The sequence below is a fragment of the Neoarius graeffei genome, chromosome 11 (genome assembly GCF_027579695.1).
Source record: "Neoarius graeffei isolate fNeoGra1 chromosome 11, fNeoGra1.pri, whole genome shotgun sequence".
In the NCBI taxonomy this organism is placed as follows: Eukaryota; Metazoa; Chordata; class Actinopteri; order Siluriformes; family Ariidae; genus Neoarius; species Neoarius graeffei.
In genome coordinates, this window is record NC_083579.1 from 74,934,597 (window position 1) to 74,959,252 (window position 24,656).

Genomic DNA, 24,656 nt, shown 5'->3' on the forward strand with positions numbered 1-24,656 from the left:
CATTAATTAATACCATTAATTTTGGTGCTTAATAATAAATTGCCAAACAGCTAAATTATGGTATATTCCAAATTATTATGATCACTTATCATATTACATAAATCATATGCACCTTTGAATTCTTGGAGATTGGGTATTTCGAAGATATTGGAACACAAATAAACACACAGTTTCAATAATAAATGAATTTATTATAACAAAGATAAAAATGGATAATAACAGTTGAAATCATTATATACAAATATGATATGGTGTGTGTGTGTGTGTGTGAGAGAGAGTGTGTGTGAAAGGCCCTATGGCCTGAGCAGAAGGCTAGCGTGGGATGCTAGCTAGGCATGTTCGTGTGTGTCCACATGGTGTAGGGATCACCATGTGGGATTTGAGGAGAACAAAGGAATTAGCCTTGTGTTGCTAAGCTGAGACAAAGGAATGCTAGCTAAGGTGTGTTTGTGAGTGGCCACGTATGGAGGCCTAGATTAGCCTTGTGTTTAGCTAAGGCAAAGGAATGCTAGCTAAGGTGTGTTTGTGTGTGTGGGGGAGGACCACCACGTGGTAAGGCCTATGGCCTAGCAAAAGAAAGGCTAGCGTGGGTTGCTAGCTAAGGTAAAGGAAAGCTAGCTAAGGTGTGTTTGTGAGTGGCCACATGTTTGTGTAGGCCTAGATTAACCTCGTGTGGCTAAGCTAAGACAAAGGGAAGCTAGCTCATAACACTACTAAATCCACTGAAATCTTGATGAGGTCAAGATGTGTGATAAGGAAATTAAAGTGTTAGTGAGGAATAGAGAAGCATGCACAGCCTATCTATTAAACAATTGAGAGAACATAGAGCAATTAATTCAATTCGACATGCTGCGTGTCTACAGTGTAAACAAACCGTTCCTGAGTTTAAATTCACACTACTTCAATAAAAGCTAATTCCTAAGACTAGGTTTTTTGATTATGCCCAAAAATGCCAGTCTTGCGCGAGATTATGAGATGATGTCCCGAGACTTTTGGAGTTTTCACCGTTGTGGAGATCTCCGTGAAGCACAGGGAATTTCTTGGAGAGGCTGAGTTCACAGGAGCTCGTGGGAAGACTTCTGTAGAAAACGGAGAATTCCTGGAGAAGCTTCGTAGCTCGTGGGAAGGAAATCTTTGTAGAACAAGGTGCACAGGGCTTCAGTTAAGAAAAAGGGTCCAGCCGCTTTCCTATAACTTTGAATTAAAACTGGTTTTGGGCGGCAGTCGTGACGTCACTTCTAATACGAATAAAACCGGTTGTAACTCGACTGAGTTAAAGATCGCGCGACTCTGGAGTCTACCTTGGCCAAGGGTAAGAAAGAAAGAGGTCTTTTCTGGTTTGCTCGGGTGAAGCGAGCGATTCCTCCTTGTGTCCGTGTTGAATTCACGGCGCCGAAAGAGGAGGAGCTAGGAGTTCCCGGGTTTCTTATGCTTTCATGGAGGATGTGACATTGGTGATCCCGCCCCCGCGTGACGCAGGTCAATGCGGAAGCTGGTGATGGGAGTTGTAGTTTTTTAAAAGGGACTGTACCTACAGTGCAATATTATAATATTGCACGCTCATTCTCCATTGCGGAGAGCGGCGTAATACATGGAGGATAAGCGATATGATAATATTGCATGCCATCAATAAACCCGCTAGAAGGGAATAGAACACACGTTTTTAATCCATGGAAAAAGTGTCCTGTATGTATAATATATTAATTTTATATTACATCTTTCAACAAAACATTCCCATGCAGGTATTGGCTAAGGATGGCTCACATGACAAAAAAAAATAGTTCCACAACTGATTACGTATCTTGCGACATAAAAAATTAAAATAGATATGGTGCGAGTCAGTCATGGTATATCCCACGAACTGAGGTCACAATTTCAAGCTGTACAGCCGACTCGAGTCACAGCTGCGGCTCCGTGAGCACTTCTGTGTGTGTGTAGATCTACAGATCATGATCATACCTCGCGAGGCAGGCGGTAGATAGCATGTCCAATCCAATGCATCATGCGCAGGTCGAAGGTCACGCCGACGTAAGCAACAAACATGGCTGCCTCCAGTAAATATGTTCTGCCATTTGGATTTTCTAGATTTTTATGTTTGTGTACAGTTTGGGACTTTGGATAGTCTTTTTCAATTTGGATATTTTGATGCTTGCATAGTGGAGCGGGGCAAAGACAGGGAGTTGGGCTTTTTTTTTTCCCCCCCAGATTTATTGCTAATTCTTTGTAGCTAACATGTTTAGTTTGGAATTTTTTGAGGAGGGATATAACTCTAATATACCATGCACTGAGAGGCTCCGGTTGAGTTTATGGATTCTCTGAGGTGATTGGCAATGCCAGTGTAGGTACACACAGTCCCTTTAAGAAACTACAGGTCCTATCGGCCAGCTTCCGCGTTGACCTACGTCACGCCTGGGCGGGATCACCAACGTCACATCCTCCCTGAAACCATAAGTAACGGAGCTACACTTGCGCTCCCTCTCTCTCTCCTCTGGACTGTTCCTGTCTGCACGTATCAAGAGATCCGCTCGCCAGAGCACCCCAGAAAAGACGTCTTTCTTACAAGAAGAGATTTTTTTTGCGCTCTTTCGTTTACCATTGGCCACGGTAGAACTTGTGAGTTGCGCGCTCTCTCTCTCTCGGTTGAGCTACAACCAGTTTTTCATTTGTTCCTTATAAGTACGTACGACTGCAGCCCAAGCAGTTAATTTAAAGTTAGAAGCAACCGGCTTCCTTCTAACAAAGCGCTGTGCACATTGTTTGATCAGAGACTTCTTTTCATCACGAGCGACCACATGTCAGACCAAGAAATTCTCTGCGCTTCACGGAGGCCTCCACAACTGTGAAACTCCAAAAGTCTCGGAACATCTCAATCTTGCGTAGAGGCGAGATACTGAAGTAAGATTGGCATTTGGGCAAAATGACTAGTCTTAGGAATTAGTTTTATTAAGTAGTGTGAATTTAAACTCAGGAACGGTTTAATTGTTTACACTGTAGACATGCAGCGTGTTGAATTGATGATTGTTCTATTTGTGTTGATCTCTCAATTGTTTAATAGATAGGTTTTGCATGCTCTCTTTTCCTTTCTAACACTAATTTCATCATTACACATTGTGACCTCAAGATTTCAGTGGATTTAGCTAGCAACACACGGCTAGTTCTTTTGTCTCGTTAGCAAGCAAGGCTAACCCTCTGTTAGGCCACACACCCCTTTTGTTCTTAACCCCACGAGGTAGAATTCTTGGCCTTAGCTAGCAACCAAAGCTAACCCTTTTGTTCTACTTAGAAACACGTGGTCACCTCTCCCAGGTGGTGACCCCCACACCTCAGATAACACACACACACACACACACACACACATCTTAGTTAGCTACCAAAGCTAACTCTTTTGTTCTACTTCGAAACACGTGGTGACCCCCACACCTCAGATAAGATTCCAATCACTCTCACACATCACTCTCACACACACACACCGTTTAGGCTTGCTTATATGTATATATCTGCTGACTTTATTGAATGTACATCATTGTTATAATAAATTCAATTATTGAAATTGTGTATTTGTTGTACCAATATTTTTGAAGTACCCAATCTCAAAAGAATTCCAAGGTGCATATGAGTTATGTAATACGGTAAGTGATCATAACAATTTGGAATATACCATAATTTAGCTGTTTGGCAATTTATTATTAAGCACCAAAATTAATGGTATTATTTAATGAGACTGATGTAATATTTAATGAGACTGATGTAATATTTAATGAGACTGATTTAATGAGATTGATCACTTAATTACCAATTGCACCTACACCAGTCTCAGTGCATGGTATATTAGATTAATATGCAAGACATTATAGTACTTTACTAGAAATGTTTCAGAGTTGTTTACTGTAGACTTTTATGGAACTTTACAGGCAACCGTACTGCCAGTAAATTACTATAAAATTTATAGCCAATTTCCCCCCCACACTGATGGGTATAATTACAATCTCAATCCAGCATGCTGCCCGGATAAGTCATGAGCTCAAAAAAAGCTTGGAGTTGAGACACGCTTGAGTCATCTAGGAGTTGTTGACCACTAGCTGTTGTGAAATGAAGAGCAGGAAACCATTCCCAAACTGACCTTAGTTATTTACTGGCAATATGAAAAAGACGTCCAAGACGATGTAAATAATTACATGAAAACGCTACCTGCGTAAATCACATAAACCAGATTTCTCATAGGATTTTTTTTTAAATAAAACGGGAAAGAACCTGTTCTAAGCACAAATTAGCTTTTTGTTGTCCTGCTTGTTGCTGGCAAGGAGTCTGGTAACGATCTGCAGCCACTGAGAGCGTAAGGTGAGGTGAAACCCGGGAGAGGAGATATACATCAACAACAAATCATGGTTAGAACACAAAAGTTCTGTGGTCTGTTTTGTACAGCACACAATAAACCCACTGCAAAGATCTCATCATCTCATTATCTCTAACCGCTTTATCCTGTTCTACAGGGTCGCAGGCAAGCTGCAGCCTATCCCAGCTGACTACGGGCGAAAGGCGGGGTACACCCTGGACAAGTCGCCAGGTCATCACAGGGCTGACACATAGACACAGACAACCATTCACACTCACATTCACACCTACGCTCAATTTAGAGTCACCAGTTAACCTAACCTGCATGTCTTTGGACTGTGGGGGAAACCGGAGCACCCGGAGGAAACCCACGCGGAGAACATGCAAACTCCGCACAGAAAGGCCCTCGCCGGCCACGGGGCTCGAACCCGGACCTTCTTGCTGTGAGGCGACAGCGCTAACCACTACACCACCGTGCCGCCCACTGCAAAGATACCCATTTTAATTGATCTCAGTTTCATCTCTTGCTTTCTTCTCCAGGTTAATATATTTCTGATTTAAATTTTGCTTTTATCCCTTTTTTTTTTTTTTTTACAGTGAGTAAGAATCTAATAAACTCAGGCTCACTGTGCATCATCTCCATTAGAGGTATACAGCACTATAAAATAAACACTGCACAGGTAATGGCGAGGTGCACGCCTGACGTTTACATACTGTTTTATTTCAAAGTACTATAGAAATTAATTTAGTCTGAATTTTAAGTATAAGCTATAAAAAGTATAAAATGTTTGGTGTGTATTCTTAAATTAAATAATTTTTTGCCAAAAATGAAGTGAATAATTAAATTATTCCACGAAAATCAAGCTGTACATGAGCGGCTATAATCCATGTACAGCGAGATTGAGTGGAATAACTTTTATTCTATCCACATTCACTGGATTTTGACAAAACAGAGCCTTTTTATATTTTTACTTTTGCAAATCCGATAAATAAAAACCCTTCATACAAAACGTCCAACAAAATCCTTTCCGCTTAGAATGTAAACAAGCCGGCGAAATGATAGGAGCAATTTGTGAAAAATTTAATAAGTCTTGGGGAGAAAAAAAAAATTGTTACGATCAAATAGTTTCATTCCATTTTTTTCGGGTTTTGTTTTCGAGTTTTTAATTTCATCCTCGGTTTGTTCAGCAACGCACTCCACCATTTTGTTTTTCTCTACTCACGGTATATGAGCTGATATCCTAGAAGTAGAGTAGCCAATCAGAGCGCACGATTGCTCATATCTAGTGAATACGGATAAAAGAATAACCAATATTCACCTGAGAACTGTTTTAGTATAAATACACAGGTGATTGATTAAAAAAAAAAAACACACCATTTTATTTCAAACTTCAAATGTGGCATGCAAATGTAATAGAGGCGCAGTGTAGTGCATAAATCACAATTCCACCCAGTGTTGTAGTCAAGTCACTAAACCTCGAGTCCGAGTCCAGTCTCGAGTCCTCAGTGTTTAAGTCTGAGTCATTAAAGAAAATTTCAAGTCCAAGAACAAGACTCCATCCGCACCATGTGATTTTTCCCCAATGCACGAGAAGTCTGTACAAGCGACGCGGACAATCCTAGCGGCGTCTCTCCAGGCATTTCAGCGCCGTTAACGTTAGTTTGTTCTTGAACATGACGTATGAACAGGTGAATGTGCATTCTCTTGCACAAAATTAGTATAAAAATTAAAAGTAGATATAAATCTCTTATGCCAAATTATTATGGCATGTTACAAAAAATAAAAATAAAAAATTCGAGTCCTCGTCTCCGATTGATGAGTCTGAGGGCCCGTTTACACGAGGACGCTGTTGGGTAAAAACGACTAAATATTTTATCGGAAGTGCCTTTCGTCTACACGGGGACGGCGTTTCCGAGGCTGAAAAACGGAAAAAATTGAAAACGCCTTCCAGAGTGGATAAGTTAAAAACAGCCCCCGTTGCATATCCGTCTAAACTACCCAATACGCGAAACTCTGCTCGGATCTGCTCACGTCGGGTACGCATTTACGTCATACGTGTGTCATATGCTGTACATGCCAGCCCGGGAAGTAAGAAAGTAAGTAAAAAAGTAAGAGCATGTCTGATTACATCGATCCAACGGACCTTCAAGCTGCTCTGGCAGCTTTAATAAACGTCCAGGAGTCCTTCGAACATCTATACCGAATCTGCACATATACCGTTAATGAACAGAGGCGGGTATAGTACGCTCTTACTTTTTTACTTACTTTCTTACTTACCATAGCCAGAGTCAAAGTTTTCGCGGCGCAGATGTGCAGATCAGACAAGACGGAAGACGTTGCGCATGCGTGCAGACATAGCGGAGGTCTTTCACAGCACCACCTAGCCGCCTGGCATGCACATCCAATTGAATTCCACACATTTATGCGTCACCGTATAGACGCAGATTTCCTCCTTGAAAACAGTCGTGTAGACGCGGAAAAAAGTGAGAACGAAAACGGACTTTTGCGTTTTTGTTTCAGACCGTCCCCGTGTAAAGTGGGCCCGAGTCATCAGTCATCAAGTCAAGTGTCGGACTCGAGTACTATAAACCTGCTTCCACCTTTCCTTTGAATAATTTTCAACCAAACTTTGTAGCATCTGTAGTGCTTTTATTTTAGGAACAGCATTTTCTTTCATAATTTGTAATTCTTCCTCACTTACAATGGAAAAGCGATTGGCTGCTGAATTTCTTGACCAAATCAACACGCACATGATTTTCTAGAATCACCTGTGTATTTATGCTAATGATCAAATATCAAGGTACATTTTAATGAATAATACAAAAGGATTACATTGTTCTCAACTTTGACATTAATAACGCTTCGCAATGATTTAATATTTCAGGATTTTAAAAAAAAAAAAAAAAAACCTGTCTCGTGCACGCTCATGTCATGTCATTTCCCGTGTGTTTTTGTGACAAAATGTCGTTTGGAGATCAGACAGACTGACTCGATGGGAATTCCTACTGGAGAAAGATTTTATAATCTGTGATGTCATGTCTCTAATAACACTGAGGTCCTCAGGCGAGCTAAATCAACAATAGAGACCATGATTCGGAGCAACCGCCTCCGTTGGCTAGGCCATGTATGCCGGATGCCAACCTATCCTATAACCTATAGTATGGACCTATCCATATTTGGTTTTGATGATAAATGGTATGAAGCTACAGCGGAACGACCTAAATGGAGAAACCTCATTTCCGATGGCAAAATACTGTCGGAGTTGAGACTGCAAAAACGAGCTGAAGAGCGTAGAGAACGACGACATAGAAGGGTCCCCCATTCTCACACGTGAGCGGGACCATAAGAGAAGAAGAGCATGTCTCTAATGGGTCACGTAATGCGTAGCTGGTATAAGGAGTACCACTGATCGAAGCAATGCTGCAGCACGCTGTAGACGACGTGGATTACCTCTCAAAAGGTGCTCGGTTTAAACGCAGGTTGCAATACCTTTGTAAAACGAAGCAATACTTGTAAGTCAATCTACCTCCCTGTCGAAAAGTGGCCGATTTCCACTTCAGAGCCGTCGATAGACTTCCACGAGCTTTGTGAGCGAGTGTTTCTAAAAAAGCACATGCTTGCCAGAAGGACGATGTGTTGAGTGCTTCATGACTCACCCCTATTACCAGAAACCTCAATTAAAATCACTGCTGTGTTATAATTAATATCAAACCCAGTTTGGGAACATTAAGCAGCTTCTTACTGAGCTGTGGTATTTGGAAACATCTCTCACACACACACACACACACACACAAGCCCTCTCACCTCATATAGATTTCCTTTTTCCTTTTTTTTTTAATGAAAGAAGACTTTGGTTAGCAGCATGAGCAAAGGAAGTACAATAAAAAGTGTGGTGATGTAGAATTGAACCATTCCCCTGCATGTGTCGTGGCTCTCTTCTTTACTGAACGACAGGAAGGAGTGACCACACGTGGCCTTTACCGTACTGCCTCGCTCAGGGACAGTCCGACAGCTCGGTGCATGTTTACAGATATTGTAATTATATGAATGTTGCGGTATCACACATTGCCAAGATGTTGGTGATGAAATGGAAAAAGGGGTCTTTGAGCAACATGAATGATTCACAGCATGGTTCAAATTAAGACTGTGGCCTAATCAGTTTCAGGAGCGAGAATTAGTGACTGCCTTTGGTTTCTTTATGTCTGGGCTTTTACCTCGCTGTAAAACACTGAGGTGTATTTTTTTTTTAACAACACCGATTCCCAAAAAGTTGGGACAAAGTACAAATTGTAAATAAAAACGGAATGCAATGATGTGGAAGTTTCAGAATTCCATATTTTATTCAGAATAGAACATAGATGACATATCAAATGTTTAAACTGAGAAAATGTATCATTTAAAGAGAAAAATTAGGTGATTTTAAATTTCATGACAACAACAACACATCTCAAAAAAGTTGGGACAAGGCCATGTTTACCACTGTGAGACATCCCCTTTCCTCTTTACAACAGTCTGTAAATGTCTGGGGACTGAGGAGACAAGTTGCTCAAGTTTAGGGATAGGAATGTTAACCCATTCTTGTCTAATGTAGGATTCTAGTTGCTCAACTGTCTTAGGTCTTTTTTGTCGTATCTTCCGTTTTATGATGCGCCAAATGTTTTCTATGGGTGAAAGATCTGGACTGCAGGCTGGCCAGTTCAGTACCCGGACCCTTCTTCTACGCAGCCATGATGCTGTAATTGATGCAGTATGTGGTTTGGCATTGTCATGTTGGAAAATGCAAGGTCTTCCCTGAAAGAGACGTCGTCTGGATGGGAGCATATGTTGCTCTAGAACCTGGATATACCTTTCAGCATTGATGGCGTTTTTCCAGATGTGTAAGCTGCCCATGCCACACGCACTAATGCAACCCCATACCATCAGAGATGCAGGCTTCTGAACTGAGCGCCGATAACAACTTGGGTCGTCCTTCTCCTCTTTAGTCCGAATGACACGGCGTCCCTGATTTCCATAAAGAACTTCAAATTTTGATTCATCTGACCACAGAACAGTTTTCCACTTTGCCACAGTCCATTTTAAATGAGCCTTGGCCCAGAGAAGACGTCTGCGCTTCTGGATCATGTTTAGATACAGCTTCTTCTTTGAACTATAGAGTTTTAGCTGGCGACGGCAGATGGCACGGTGAATTGTGTTCACAGATAATGTTCTCTGGAAATATTCCTGAGCCCATTTTGTGATTTCCAATACAGAAGCATGCCTGTATGTGATGCAGTGCCGTCTAAGGGCCCGAAGATCACGGGCACCCAGTATGGTTTTCCGGCCTTGACCCTTACGCACAGAGATTCTTCCAGATTCTCTGAATCTTTTGATGATATTATGCACTGTAGATGATGATATGTTCAAACTCTTTGCAATTTTACACTGTCGAACTCCTTTCTGATATTGCTCCACTATTTGTCGGCGCAGAATTAGGGGGATTGGTGATCCTCTTCCCATCTTTACTTCCGAGAGCCGCTGCCACTCCAAGATGCTCTTTTTATACCCAGTCATGTTAATGACCTATTGCCAATTGACCTAATGAGTTGCAATTTGGTCCTCCAGCTGTTCCTTTTTTGTACCTTTAACTTTTCCAGCCTCTTATTGCCCCTGTCCCAACTTTTTTGAGATGTGTTGCTGTCATGAAATTCCAAATGAGCCAATATTTGGCATGAAATTTCAAAATGTCTCACTTTCGACATTTGATATGTTGTCTATGTTCTATTGTGAATACAATATCAGTTTTTGAGATTTGTAAATTATTGCATTCCATTTTTATTTACAATTTGTATTTTGTCCCAACTTTTCTGGAATCGGGGTTGTAGAAATAGCATGCATTATTTTCTTCACGGTCCCAATCCTGCGCTCTGATTGGCTGGCCAGCGGGTCCGTATCCTACGATACAGACCCCGGTTATGGACCTCTGGTGACTCACTCGTTCAGAACAACAAACACGGTAGCAATTTGTCAACTTTTATCTTTTTTTTTTATAAGATTTATTTATAAAAGATTATCAAAAATCTTAAGTTTTTGCCAGCATTTCTCAGTATAATAGCGTTAATTTTACAGCATGGATAGCGATAATGACAGTCTTCACAGCGAAAGCGAGTTTTACTACCCTGAGGAAGACGAAATAAAAGAAAACATTTCAGGAGAAAGCTAAAAACCTGTAACTGCTGTTAATGCTGAGCAAAAACATGGCTGAGTCCTGAATGACTCCTATTTGTATAAATAAGGGACTACATAGGCAGCTTTGGCTACGTTCACACTGCAGGCTGAAGTGACTCAAATCCGATCTTTTCGCCCATATGTGACCTGTATCCGATCTTTTATTGACAATATGAACAACACAGATCCGATTTTTTCAAATCCGACCCAGGCCGTTTGGATATGTGGTCCTAATTCCGATTCCTATCCGCTCTTTTCATATGCGACTTCAGTCTGAACCGCCAGGTCGCATTCATCCGACTTATACGTCATCAACAAGCCACAAACGTCACTATTCTGCGCTGAAGTAGGCGGCGGGTCTCTCAAAAAAGTTACAACAACATGGCGCATAATCACGGGCGCAGATAAATTCACCTCGTTCGGTCCCCCCCACTTATAGGGAGGAAAAAACGTCTATGCTGTCTTTCTTTGCATAAGGCAAACCTCACGGAAAAATCAAAAGACTAATTACCATGCGGTTTATTGAGGTGCACAGCAGTGTATACATAGTTGCAACAACTCACATAAAACAAAACAAAGACTGATATTCGGTTGGTTGAGCTGCGCAGACTGCACAGGTTGCGAGCTCGAGCTTGGTTGCTATGGTTACTAACAACAAGTTTGACAGGCATATCGGGGTTTGGGGTTGGTTTGCTGGCAGCTTTGTCCACCCCAGTTTTTTGTCCCTCCCAGTTCAAAAAACGTATCTGCGCCCCTGCGCATGACATCAATGCGAGGGACGCTTCGGGCTGTGAAGGTTCTGAATCTTCTCAATGGAAGGACGCAGAGGTTAGGGAGCTGATTTCCATTTGGGGGGATGCAGCTATTCAAGCTAGATTGGATGAGTCATACCGCAACCGGGCGGTTTTACTTCCGTAAACACTGGCCATGCTCACTGCGTGTGACGTCGTCGTATCCTGCAATGCGCATGCGGAACACTTTTAGGTCGCTTTTCGTTCATACTGAGGATCACATACAAGTCGCATATATTTGTTAATGTGAACGACCTCACAAAAAAATCGGATTTCACAAAAAAATCGGAACTGAGCATTAAGCCTTGCAGTGTGAACGTAGCGAAAATGTAGTTTTTTCCTGCCATGGAAGTGCACTTGTATACCGAGGAGGAAGCCATTTGCATTACAGCCGTGAATGAGGATTCAAAATAGCATTAATTTTACAGCATGGATAGTGATAACGACAGTGTTCACAGGGAAAGCGAGTTTTACTACCCTGAGGAAGACGAAATAAAAGAAAACATTTCAGGAGAAAGCTAAAAACCTCTAACTTGCTAACAGTTTGATCTCATTAGTTAATGAGGCCCCTTTTGGACCATGTTATCCTAATACATAATATTACGTGAGGTAAAAACTTTAAACCAGTACAATCTCTTCTTCAAAGTTTCACCAAATGGCTTTATTTATGCAATATAAAGGTCATAATACTGGATAACGTTGGTTGAGCAAAAACACCGAGCAAAAACATGGCTGAATCCTGAATGACTCCTATTTGTATAAATAGGGGACTACATAGGCGGCAAAATGTAGTTTTTTTTATTCCTGCCATGGAAGTGCACTTGTATACCAAGGAGGAAGCAATTTGCATTACAGCCGTGAATGAGGATTCAAAATGGCGGCTCGGCTCGGTTTTCCCTTTCGGGCGCTCTCGTTTTCTGTTAGAATTTGATAAAGAAAAAAAAAATATTATTTACCAGCTTAAGGTCGGTCTGTATGGTGAAATACCGTGACCTTGGCCTTGAATACTGACCTCGGCCCAGAGGGCCTCGCTCAGTACTTTCAAGACCTCGGTCACGGTATTTCACCATACGGACCTCCCAGCTGGTAAATAACATTTATTATCAAGATAAAACAAACTAGGCTTGTAGTACTCTGGTCCGACTCGTGCCCTAATTTTAAGGACTCGTGACTCAACTTGGACTTGAGCACTGATGACTCGGACTTTTTTTTTTTGTAGCGCCATGATAATTTGCCATAAGATATTTATATCTACATTAATTTTTGTACTAATTTTGTGCAAGAGTGTCACACCTGCACCCCTTGGCTCGTGCATCAGATAGACTCTCGGGCACGCCAAGCGGACTCTCGCCCACGCACCGTAAACGACTCGCACCTGCACAGGATTAAGGCGCAATCAGCACGCCAATATAAAAACTGTGAAAACACACTTACTTTGCAAAGTATTGAGTTGCATTGCTGACACATTACCAAGCCTTATTTCCTTGTTTGGTTTCCTGATTTCCTGTTTCTCGTCTGCCGAGTCTACGATAGCCTGTTTGTGTCTTGCTCGACCTTTCGCCCGTTTCACCATTTTACGATTTTGCCTGCCGTTCTGGATTGTTTACCGTCTTCACTTGTATTAATAAGACACACCTTCTGCACTTACATCCATCTCCCAACCATCTCGGACAGATTACTTCACACTCCCTGACAAAGAGAAGCACATTCACCTGTTCATACACCAACAAACTAACGTTAATGGTGCTGAAACAGCCGCCGCCAAATGGTGCGGTTGGAGTCTTGTTCTTGGACTCGAAAAATTTTTTTAATGACTTGGACTTGAACACTGGGGACTCGACTACTCAGACTCGAGGTTTAGGGACTCGACTACAACACTGCTACAAACGAAGATCAAAGATGATGCTCTTTCCCTTGGGGAGGGATAACGTGGAAATTTAGGGAAAGGCTAATGGCTAACAAGATTTGGTAGCCATGTGCAAAACTCAAATATTTTCACTCGATCAGGCCGGAGATCATCTTTCTAATCATCATTTCACTTTCCCGTATTGTCTTGTGCATTTCGTTGCAGAGTTTTTCTATTACATTTTCGTCACCGAACAGTTCTTTAATATCATCCTCCAGTTGTTGTATTCCTCCTCCTAAACATCCCGTTATCACAGGGATTACTTTAACTTCAATTGTTCTCATCTTTCTCATAATCCGGAAACACAGCTGTTGGGATTTTCCTATCTTCTTGTTTTGTTTTTCATTCTTGGCAGATTCGTTCGGGCACGCCATATCCACAATATATATATATTAAAAAAAAAAAATCACTTTCTTACGTCAAATCTGGTTGTCTTGCGGTACGATTCGTTCTCATTCTATACTCCCAATCCCAGTACATTTTTTCCGTTGCTTCCAATTACTTTTGCTTTCTCCTATTGTTCTTTAAACCATTTTTTTTCCTTCTAGTAACAAACCCTTCTTGTATTTGTTACAGGTGATTTTTGAAATCAGGTGATTCCGGATTTACCAAAGTGAATTAGGTCAACATTCTTAAAAGGGATTATTTGGGGGGGCTTAGATTTTTTTTTTTTAGGAGGTTCAGCAAAGAATGAGAACACTTCAACAACCACTCTCTATTCACCTTTCCCCCTTGTTTCTCACTCACCCCACCCCCTTTGTATCTTCTATCCTCTTATACCTTTCTACCCAGAATTACACTTCTATACCGGTCTGTCTAATCTAATTTGCTTCCCCCCCATTTAACTGTCCTTGCTGGGAATCAAACTCAGGACCTTCTGCTTTGAAGTCCTACACTATGGAGGATTCAGTCGCAACAAAGAAATTAAAAAACATTCCACTAGATTACCCAACCCTAATCCTAATTCACCTACATCAAGCTAGAATCACCTCGGTGCATCCAGATTCACCGGATTTCAAAAAAAAATCTTGTAGCACATGTCCTGGGTATGACTTTAAACTGCAACTGGTGGACAGTTTCAGGTCCGGGACGACTTGAGTATTGGGGGAAAGTGGAGTTACCCCTTAATCACCATTGCTCCCAGGTCCACTCTGACCCGGAGTGGGAGCACCTGCCTGGGTTCCAGCTATGGGTTAAATAGTATATCACCAATAAGGTGCTGGCAACAGGGTGCTTTTCGGTGCAATGTGGCAGAAGAACCCAACAGGGTCAATGGCGCACCACCAGATGGCATGCGGAAAAGCCATTCAAATGGCCAACGGATGGCATCACTCACTCAGCAAGTCAGTTGTCACTGCGGGGCAACTTCCATACCCGTCAAGTCTGTGGCACTTTTGTGCACCACTTGGCATCAGGTCTGGAGGTCCAAAGAGACAACACGATGGGGGCATGATGTCCTCTGTCTTACCTTACTGTGCAAGGCGCTTCGTTAGGAGAGGAGAATAGTATACAAGAGCTCACGGGGCCCAGACAGTCCGTGATGGCTCGGCCGGGCCATTGGTGCCGCCGCTGCGGACGGCTCTGGTGTGAGCCTCGTGACCCATCTGCATTTCTACGTGTCCTAATGAAGCAGTCATCATCACTAGCGATAGACAGCCAACAATGACGAATGTGACACATGCACCACTGAATCTCCAGTACTTTCAACATGTCATGCCTCCTAAAATACTCCATTCCAGCAAGCTGTTGGCATCCTGCGAGCAGATGCTGGACGGTCTCCTTGGGGGCTCCATATAATCTGCAACTCTCTTGACCGTCAAGTCCTCTCAGCTTCTTCTACGCTCGTTTCCACCATTTGCTTTTGGACACAAAGGAGCAAAAATGCTGTCTTTCTTGGATTCGTATTGCATTTCAGCCATCCATGGTCTTCTTTGTCGTATCCTGATGGTATTATTATCTCATCTCATCATCTCTAGCCGCTTTATCCTGTTCTACAGGGTTGCAGGCAAGCTGGAGCCTATCCCAGATGACTACGGGCGAAAGGCAGGGTACACCCTGGACAAGTCGCCAGGTCATCACAGGGCTGACACATAGACACAGACAACCATTCACACTCACATTCACACCTACGCTCAATTTAGAGTCACCAGTTAACCTAGCCTGCATGTCTTTGGACTGTGGGGGAAACCGGAGCACCCGGAGGAAACCCACGCGGACACGGGGAGAACATGCAAACTCCGCACAGAAAGGCCCTCGTTGGCCACGGGGCTCGAACCCGGACCTTCTTGCTGTGAGGCGACAGCGCTAACCACTACACCACCGTGCCGCCCGGTATTATTATTATACAAAAATTTCATTTCTTTTTCATTTCAGGAACCAAAGAGTACCAAATAACTTATGATCTAAAAACACCTTTCCAGAACAGAATAAAGTAAAAAAGATATACTGTGTATAAAATCATAATGAAGTATAAAAACTTGTCCCGTTTTGGTTGCTGTATTAAAAATCATACTGACTCCATTCCAACAGAGCTTGAGATTGATAGTATTCTTCGAACCTTATTTGTACTAGCATGAGGGCATATTTTTAATGGAAGCCATCAAGCATTACTGTAAATCGCTCCAGGTAAGTGAAGGAAATATCTGCTTCTAATTACTTGCCTTGGATTCTTTTCTGAACATCTATTTTCATCCATACAGTCGAGTTCATATCATGCATGACCAGTTATGCCTAGGCTGCATTTTTCATGTGTTTTGCGTCATTGTTAATGAACAGATCAAGGTCAGATCTGATCGTGGTCAGAGATACGGGTAGTATTCAGCCTGCTCCTCTCTTTCAATACTGCTTGAAAAAGTTTGTGAACCCTTTGAAACGTTCTATGTTTCTGTATAAAACATGAGATTTTCACACAACGGGAACCAAATTAAACAAATGAGACATAAATATTATACTTGGTCATTCATTTATTGAGGATCCAATATTACATATCAGTAAAGGGCTAAAAATTTCGTCAACCTTCACTTTCAGTATCTGTTGAGATCCCCTTGTGCAGCAAATAAACATCTCCAGAATCTGTTGATCAGTCCTGCACACCGGCTTGGGGGAGTTTTAACCCAGTCCTCGGTAGAGATCAGCTTCAACTCTGGGATGTTGGTGGGTTTCCTCAATAATTATGCTGGATTAAGGTCAGGACTTTAACCTGCCCATTCCAAAACTTTAATTTTATTTCTTCTTAAATCAGTATTCCCTAGAATGACTGGAGTGCTTATTGTTGTTGTCTTGCTGTATGACTCACTTAACTCTTGAGATTCAGTTCATGGACCGAACTGAATCGTTGCTTTTCAATGTTCAAGTGATTTATATCGTCTCCGCTTCCCATAATTTACTGCACATCCACCACAAAATTGTCTTCGGTTCGGATTCCGGCATGACCAGAAGTGACGCCATATTTGTTGATTGATTCTCGTGCTCTGATTGGCTGAGCCAGACCATGTGACCCCGCTGTAGCGTATGTACTTACGTTACACCATGTAGTTATGTTACAAAGCCAGGCAGCGTACTACAGAGGGTAACTGAGAAAGCCAAGCACACAAACATCTGGAGGGTGAAAGTTCTCAGGTCATTGTAAACCGTAGGTGCTAAAGAAGGCACCTTCTTGAAATCCTTGAAGGCATGACGTTTCACCTCTTATCCAGTTCTGTCTGACTAGTGAGGAGTTCCAGGTATTTATCCTCTAGTGGACCAAAAGCAACCCTAAGGAGAGTCGTTGAGGTCACATGGGTTGTTGACCCTCTCAATCATCCTGTAGGGTCACTGGAGGCTGGGTGTGAACGGTGTTAGCAGCCTGGAGAGTCGTTAGGGTGACCTGTGGGTCGATGGTTCTCTTGGTCATCATGCGAGTCATTGAAGTCAGCCGAGTCTTGGTGTGGATGTGTATTCAGTTTTGTGGGAAGTGTGCCAAGGACTACATTGTAGGTGGCTGATAAGTGGAGTCTCAGACCACCTCCTCTGTTCAGTGATGGTCATTCCAGGTTGACGAAGATGGCTTCTTTTACTCCTCTTTCAAACCACCAGGCTTCTCTGGGTAGAATGCGTACATTGCAGTCCTGAAACGAGTGTCCTTGGTAATTGAGATGAGGATAGACTGCAGAGTCCTGGCCTGAGGAACTGGCTCTCCTGTGTTGACCCATGCACCTGTGAAGTTGTTGTTTGGTTTCCCCAGCGTACAGGTCCATGCATTCCTCACTGCATTGAACTGCGTACACTACGTTGTCCTGTTTGCGTCTGGGTATTCTGTCCTTAAGATGGACCAATTTCTGCCTCAGAGAAGATCCTCCCGAGTTTCTCAGATAGTTCAGAAACGTATGGAATGACAATATTCTTGCGTTTGTTGCCGTTTTCTTCCCTGTCCGTTAGGTTTCCTTTCCTGGTCTTGACGAAAGCCCGACTGGGATACCTGCACTTCTGAAGAGTTTCCTTGATGTGTTTTCGCTCTCTCTCTTTCAGAGGGAAATTGCATACATATTTTGCAAGTATTTTACAGGGAAACGGTGAGTAACTTATTAGCCAAGAATGCACCAGAAGGCATGTAAATTTCAAAATTTTCTGCAGGGGCATGCCCCCAGATCCCCCCAGCATTAGCGTGCCGCGGCAGTTTTGCCACTGCAAATTCCAAAGCCACCTGCTACATTTTTTTTTAAGCCAACTACTTCAGATTTTCTGGAGAACCCCACACTGTACATCAGATAGATCCAGAAACAAGCTCACTCATGCCCCTTTTCCACCAAAGCAGTTCCAGGGCTGGTTCGGGGCCAGTGCTTAGTTTGGAACCGGGTTTTCTGTTTCCACTGACAAAGAACTGGCTCTGGGGCCAGAAAAAAACGGTTCCAGGCTAGCACCAACTCTCTGCTGGGCCAGAGGAAAGAACCGCTTACGTCAGCGGGGGGGGGGGGGGGGGGGGGGGGGGGGGGGGCGGAGTTGTTAAGACCAACAACAATAAGACCGCGAAAGGTCGCCATTTTTAAGCGATGAGAAGCAGCAGCTGTACAAACGCGAAGTCATCCATTATTATTATTGTTGTTGCTGCTGCTTCTTCCGTGTTGTTTTTGCTTCGATATTCGCGCCAAGGTTTATGCAAATGTAGCAACGTAACTGACATATACAGCGACGTAACTGACGTGTCTTCTCTTAGCACCGCGAGCTATGGAAAAGCGAACTGGTTCTCAGCTGGCTCGCAAGTTGAACGAGTTGTGAACCAGCACCAGCCCCGAACCAGCCCTGGAACTGATTTGGTGGAAAAGGGCTATCAGACCCCTCCCACCCAGTACACCTCACATTTCACCCTCTACAAACTCTTGAATGACTCCTGAAACAGTTTCTTTCCTTCCTTCCCAGAACTCAACTCTGAACTGCTTTCAAGAAGCTGCGACAAATCCCTGGTTCTTTCAACGTACACTTTTTTTTTTTTACAGACTATTTTATTAAACCTGCACTCCGAATTTTGTCATCTACTTCATTCTTGGTTTCAGTCAGTGGATCTGTACTCCTCCTAAATATGCACTTGCACTTGGTATTAATTGACTACTTTTACATTACCCATAACGCTTTGCGTCTTGGGGAGGGGGATGACCAAAATATAAACAAACTAATGGCCCTTTTCCACTACCCTTTTTCAGCTCACTTCAGCCCGACACGGCTCGCGTTTCGACTACCCAAAAACAGCACGACTCAGCTCGCTTCAGCCCTGCTTAGCCCCTAAAACTCGCACGGTTTTGGAGTGGGGCTGAAGCGAGCCAAACCGTGCCGAGTAAGGCTGGGGGCGTGAGCAGACACTCCCCTGTGCACTGATTGGTGAGGAGGAGTGTCCTCACATGCCCACACACGCCCCGCGAGCACGCTGGGATCTGTAAACACCGTAAACCCGGAAGAAGAAGAATTACGAATTACGAGAATTATGAAGCCTTATGCGCCTCGCCTCATCTATACGCTCTTGCCAGTATCTGTTGGCGTTGTCGGTGACAACAAGCCACAGCACCAAGACCAGCAACACTAACGACTCCATGTCCTCCATGTTTATTGTTTACTATTCGGGTCGTGAGACTACCGCTTAAAAGCTCACTGATGTCACTGTTTGCGCTGCTTAACGACATCACGTGACGTCCACCCACTTTCGCTAACTCCACCCAATATGTCCACCCACTTCCAGCCAGCACGGTTCAGCGCGGTTGTAGTCGAAATGCAACTCCAACAGCCCCGCTCAGCCCGACTCAGCATGGCACGGCTCAGCCCGACTCAGCCGCGTTTGTAGTGGAAAAGCGGCATAAAACACAGCGTTGCAGACCTGACAGTAATCTTTCAAATTTAAAGCTCGCTAAAACCTTCAAAGAAGTGTCAAAACAAAGAAACCAAAGCTTAAAGAAATCTGCAGAGACTTTTCTGTGGACTTCGAGAAATCAATCAGTTAAAAATAAATCAAAAAGTGCTCGTAAATATCGGATCAAACGCTTTGAAAATCTCTACTTCGGGTGACGGTGAGTCAGCAGCTTTCTTCATCTGTTAGCACGGGTGTTCCTACAATTACTGACCTTCAGAAGGTAAAAGGATTGGCAGAAGAGCTGAGAAAGAAAGAAAGATCGACACTGATCATAGAAGAACCCACAGCGAAATGGTTTTTGCTGGGTGCTGGTTACGACAAGAAAAGGTATAAGAAAATACAAAAAACGGGAACACAAGCAAGGAATTCACTCAGTCAAGTCAGTGCTGTAAACACAGAGGAACCGTCAGACTTAATTTTTAAGTTTACGTTGATTTCCTTCACTCTGGCTTGAGCTCATACGCTACCGGATTATGACAATCTTTGGGCTGTTAGAGGAAGCTATTTGGACGACAGGGTCAAATACTACATTCGATCTCCCTACAGAAACACTAAAAGGCTAAAAGTATGTGTAATCTTACTTCCACCGCATCGTTTGTGCTTTGTTTTGGGAGTTGATCCTTCAATAAAGTCGTCCTTTTCAGATCTTTGACTTGTCCTAGTTTTTCGCACTTTTTACGACTCAACACAAAGACAGCCGGGTTGTCGGCTTCATGACTTGGATCATCGGACTTGACTCCACTGCTCAAGTGTGTAGAACGCAATCGTGTGTTGTCTGCTGGTTTTAAATTTTGATGGCGAGTTCCGTCTCACCACGTTTTTCGACGCTGAGCCTCTTTGAAATCAGGAAAAGCCTTTCCTCCCATGTTCTAAAGTCCTTCCTGCGCCATGCAATTGAACATGAACGCTTCAGCTCAATGCCTGAGTAAGACTGACTCTGTATCATGCTGCCCTGAGGTTCATCATTAATTGTAGGGCCTTGACCCATCACTGCGAACTATATTCCCGAGTCGGATGGCCGTCACTGTCTACCAGCAGGCTGACTCACTGGTTTACCTTTATATACAAGGCAATACTTGGACTACTGCCACCCTACATCAGTAACCTAATCACACTGAGGAACCTTGACTTTTATGGCCTGCGCTCCAATGATCATTTGCTGCTCTCTGTCCTAGGGGTCGACCGATAATCGGCCTGGCCGATATATCAGGCCGATATTCTGCATTTTTAGGGTTATCGGTATCGGCCATAATTTCCACCGATATGCCGATAACATGCCTTTTTGCAGCCATTTCGTTCCTAACGCGACTGTCACTGCACGTCCTTTCCTGCACTCGCCTCTCTGAGTTCAAGAACATGGTCCTGCCCACCACAACATTTGATTTGTTTGGCACAAGAGATATAGCCAATCGACACATGTAGCTAAACACTGTGAACTGTTTCAAGGCGGCCGTACGGGCACTCGGGCAGAAGCGGCACAAGGGATACAGCCAATCAACACGCGTAGCTAAACGCTGTGAACTGTTTCAAGGCGGCCGTACGGGCACTCGGGCAGAAGCAGATCCCACTTCAAGGTAAGGACACGCTGCTTTTGCCGCAATAAGTCACAAACACACAAGTTGCAAAAGCACAACATCATTATATGTTTACATTCTTCATCTACTACTCGTTAAAATTGTCCATTTGCATCTGTGTAGCCAGGCAAACTTAGCTTACGGAAGGAAGCACTTGAATTAGCCTACAACCAACTAGTCTTGCTGAAACTACATGTAATGCTTCCTTCACTACAATATAATCCTCCTAAATTGGGAATATTAGGCTTGGGCATTAAAAGCATTAGAATGTAGATGGTTACTTGTTAAGTTGTTACATAATAGGGAGTGATAGCCGACTTTATGTTTGATTTTACTTTTTAAAAAATGCTGCAGGCAGCTCCCTACACTTGATTTGTTATTTAAAAACTACTTGAAGTTGGTAAGTCTTACTTAGTTCTTAGTGTAAAAGAATCCAGAGTGTATTTTCATTTATTTTCCACTGAAAATGGTGAGCTGTAATATAGTAGGGAGTGATTTATTTTTTTATTGGTGAATATTTATTTTATTATTATTTTATTTCTCATTTTATTCTAACTAATGTTTGACTTTATTGTACAAATGCTGCTGGCATCTCCCTGCACAAAATTTCATGTTCAATTTTACAATTAAACATACATTTCATGGATATGAAGGTCTGTGTCAGTGTGTGCTATGTTTAATTTCATATGAATTATAATGTTTACATTTATCGGTTGCACATATCGGTTATTGGCATCCCAATTCCATAAAAATCGGTATCGGCCCTGAAAAAAAACATATCAGTCGATCCCTACTCTGTCCCATCCGTCCGCACAGAGCAGGGAAAAAGAGCTTTTGTTTTCTCTGCCCCCACCACCTGGAACAAGCTGCAAAAGGACCTAAAAATAAAAGAACTTATTCCATTGAGCGATTTTAACTCCAGACTGAGAGCACTTGAGACGGCGTCCCTGACTTGTAACTGTTTTAAATGATTTTTTTTCTTTTTTTTCCCTTTTAATCAGACTCCTGTAAATTGTAATTTTAATTTTGTAACCTGTGCTGCCTCTTGGCCAGGACGCCCTTGTAAAAGAGATTATTAATCTCAATGGGTCTTCTCTCCTGGTAAAATAAAGGTTAAATAAAAAAATAAAAAATAAAAAAAATAAAATTGGGCGGTGCCGAGCTACATTTCCACAGCCCTCGGCCTCTCGCCTATACAGCTAGGGTTACAATGGAGGGAGGGGGGCGGGTCCTCTGGTAATTGCGAGAGTTTGACTTCCCTACTCGCATGTGTACTGCGGCGTGCCTTGCCAGACAGCAGTAGGTACCATTTTTATGATGGGCTTTGGTACGACCCGACCGCAAGTGGAACTCGCGATCTCCCGATCGAGAGGCAAACACGCTAACTTGCAGGCCAACTTGCGGTTTTCTCCCCATGTGAATTTAAAAAAAATGACTGAGGTTATCCGACTTAGTAAACAAATATAGCACCCCAAGGCGCAAGCATTATGGGTATGTATGAAAAAAGTAGTCATGGCACTTTTTTTTTTTGATCACTCGACTGCTGTTTATACAATCTTGAATCTTTAGTAGAACGTCTACTTACATTTTTTTTTTTTTAAAGATTTCTTTGGGCTTTTTTTCACCTTTATTGGATAGGACAGTGTAGAGACAGGAAATGAGTGGGACAGAGAGATGGGGAGGGATCGGGAAATGACCTCGGGTCGGAATCGAACCCGGGTCCCTGGATTTATGGTTTGGCGCCTTATCCACCTGAGCCACGACGCCCCCAGAACGTCTACTTACATTTGAGAGTCTCTCCAGCATATGGGATGTGCAGTTTAAATCGGTCACAGCAGGGGCCTGGAGTTAGAGATGTGCAACTGAACAGGCAGAGAAAAAGAACGATAAACGGCTTCGACACACACACACACACACTGCAAACTATCAGTACTCAGATCTGCACAATTACACCAAACACTCAAGCCAGTTAAAGTTAGACGGCCTTTCGATTTCAGAAAAATCGGTGAAATTTAGTTCCGTTTGAAATTTGGCATTGTGATATCGGTTTATTTCTGCAATATCTGAAAAGAAGTTATTTAATTTGAAGGGGTTAAAGCAAATAATGTGCATGAAATCACTCGCTCGCTCGCTTCGCGCAGTCAAGCAGACAGAGGAAGTCCGTGTGTGTGCGCATGCGCAGGTTTACTCAGGACCAAACTAATAAATTACTGCCATCTTTACCTTTGAGCGTGCACTGACCGTTCCATCACTCTGTCGCTAAACGAACAGCTGATCACACCGAGGTGCTCGCTGAGCGCCGATATTTATTCGTTTGGTCCCGAGTTTCCTTTCCGTCGTATATAACATAACGTCTTTTCTTCTGGCTTTCTTTCCGTTACTGTAGTTGCTTATTCACGTTTCATTCGCACTCCTCCATTTTTCTCTCCTGTTTCAAATTTGTATCCCACAATTGTTTGCCTTGCGCGAACGGGAAAAGCCCACCACATGATATGATGCAGTATCTTGAATTGGGTCATGGTGAAGCAGGAAAAAAAAATAGCAGAGAATTTAGGGCCATGTGGCCTGAAATTCATTAATTGTTCCACTAATAAAATTAGAAGTTTGTGATTCAAATTCAGTAGCTTTCGGTCCACTAAACAAAAATAATTGGGTGTCGGGGAAAATTCTTTTTATGTCCTACACTTGAAAAATCTGAAAGGCGGTCTAGCTTTAACACCAACCTGTCAGAGGCTCATATTAAAATCTCATACATCAATAGAAGATATTCAACACATACCCAGATTTAAGGTCGGTGATCCTCAGGCAGTTAGTGGAATCTAAACCGACACGACCGTTACGGACAACAGTGCAAAGTAAAGGCCTCAGCTCTGGAGACATCCGGCTCAGGGCCAGTTCTGGAGAAAGGCTGTTCATCTTCCAGCGAAGGCTTTCTATACTGCTGGGCAAAAACAACACGACATAATCATTACTTTGGGTTCGATTTGGATTCCACAGAGGCGATGGTGCTGTGACGACGAGCGCGATCGGGGGGGGGGGGGGGGGGGGGGACTACAGTCACTATCAAATGGCTCAAAACCTGTGATGTGATGCACTTCCTTTGCAAACAGGAAGACGGAGTGACAGCATGTTGAAATGCTTGACTGATTTATACAGCAGCCGATGGCATTTGAGATATGCCACACACCAGTCGAAAAACTGTGCAAACTTTCACAAGAACATCTTTTCAACGGGATTTCTCACCACCACCTGGCTACTTTAAAGGTCCCATGGCATGAAATTTTCACTTTCTGAGGTTTTTTAACGTTAAAATGAGTTCCTCTGACCTTAAGTCACCCCAGTGGCTAGAAATTTCATAATGTGTAAACCAAACTATGCCCAACATTTGAGAATGGCGCGTCAAAACGGCGCGTTGATAAACTCTTCCCTTGCCTACGTCAGCAAGGGAGATGATCCCCACGCCCCCCCTCTGGAT

The 24,656-nt window shown here is 43.0% G+C and overlaps 1 protein-coding gene across 4 annotated transcripts in view; it reads right to left on the reverse strand.

Annotated features, from left to right (window-relative positions):
* babam2 (BRISC and BRCA1 A complex member 2) overlaps window positions 1–24,656 on the reverse strand; it is a 283,886-nt gene that overhangs the window by 252,347 nt on the left and 6,883 nt on the right. For 3 of the 4 annotated variants that reach the window (XM_060934723.1, XM_060934722.1, XM_060934720.1), the window contains exons 2-3: window positions 23,961–24,119; window positions 22,967–23,043 (exon numbers count right to left, since the gene is read on the reverse strand). In XM_060934723.1, coding sequence (XP_060790706.1) covers window positions 22,967–23,043; window positions 23,961–24,097 — 214 coding nt within the window. In that variant the 5' untranslated portion in view covers window positions 24,098–24,119. Of the gene's footprint in view, window positions 1–22,966; window positions 23,044–23,960; window positions 24,123–24,656 lie in introns of all 4 variants that reach the window. The other variant, XM_060934721.1, reaches the window with a different exon arrangement.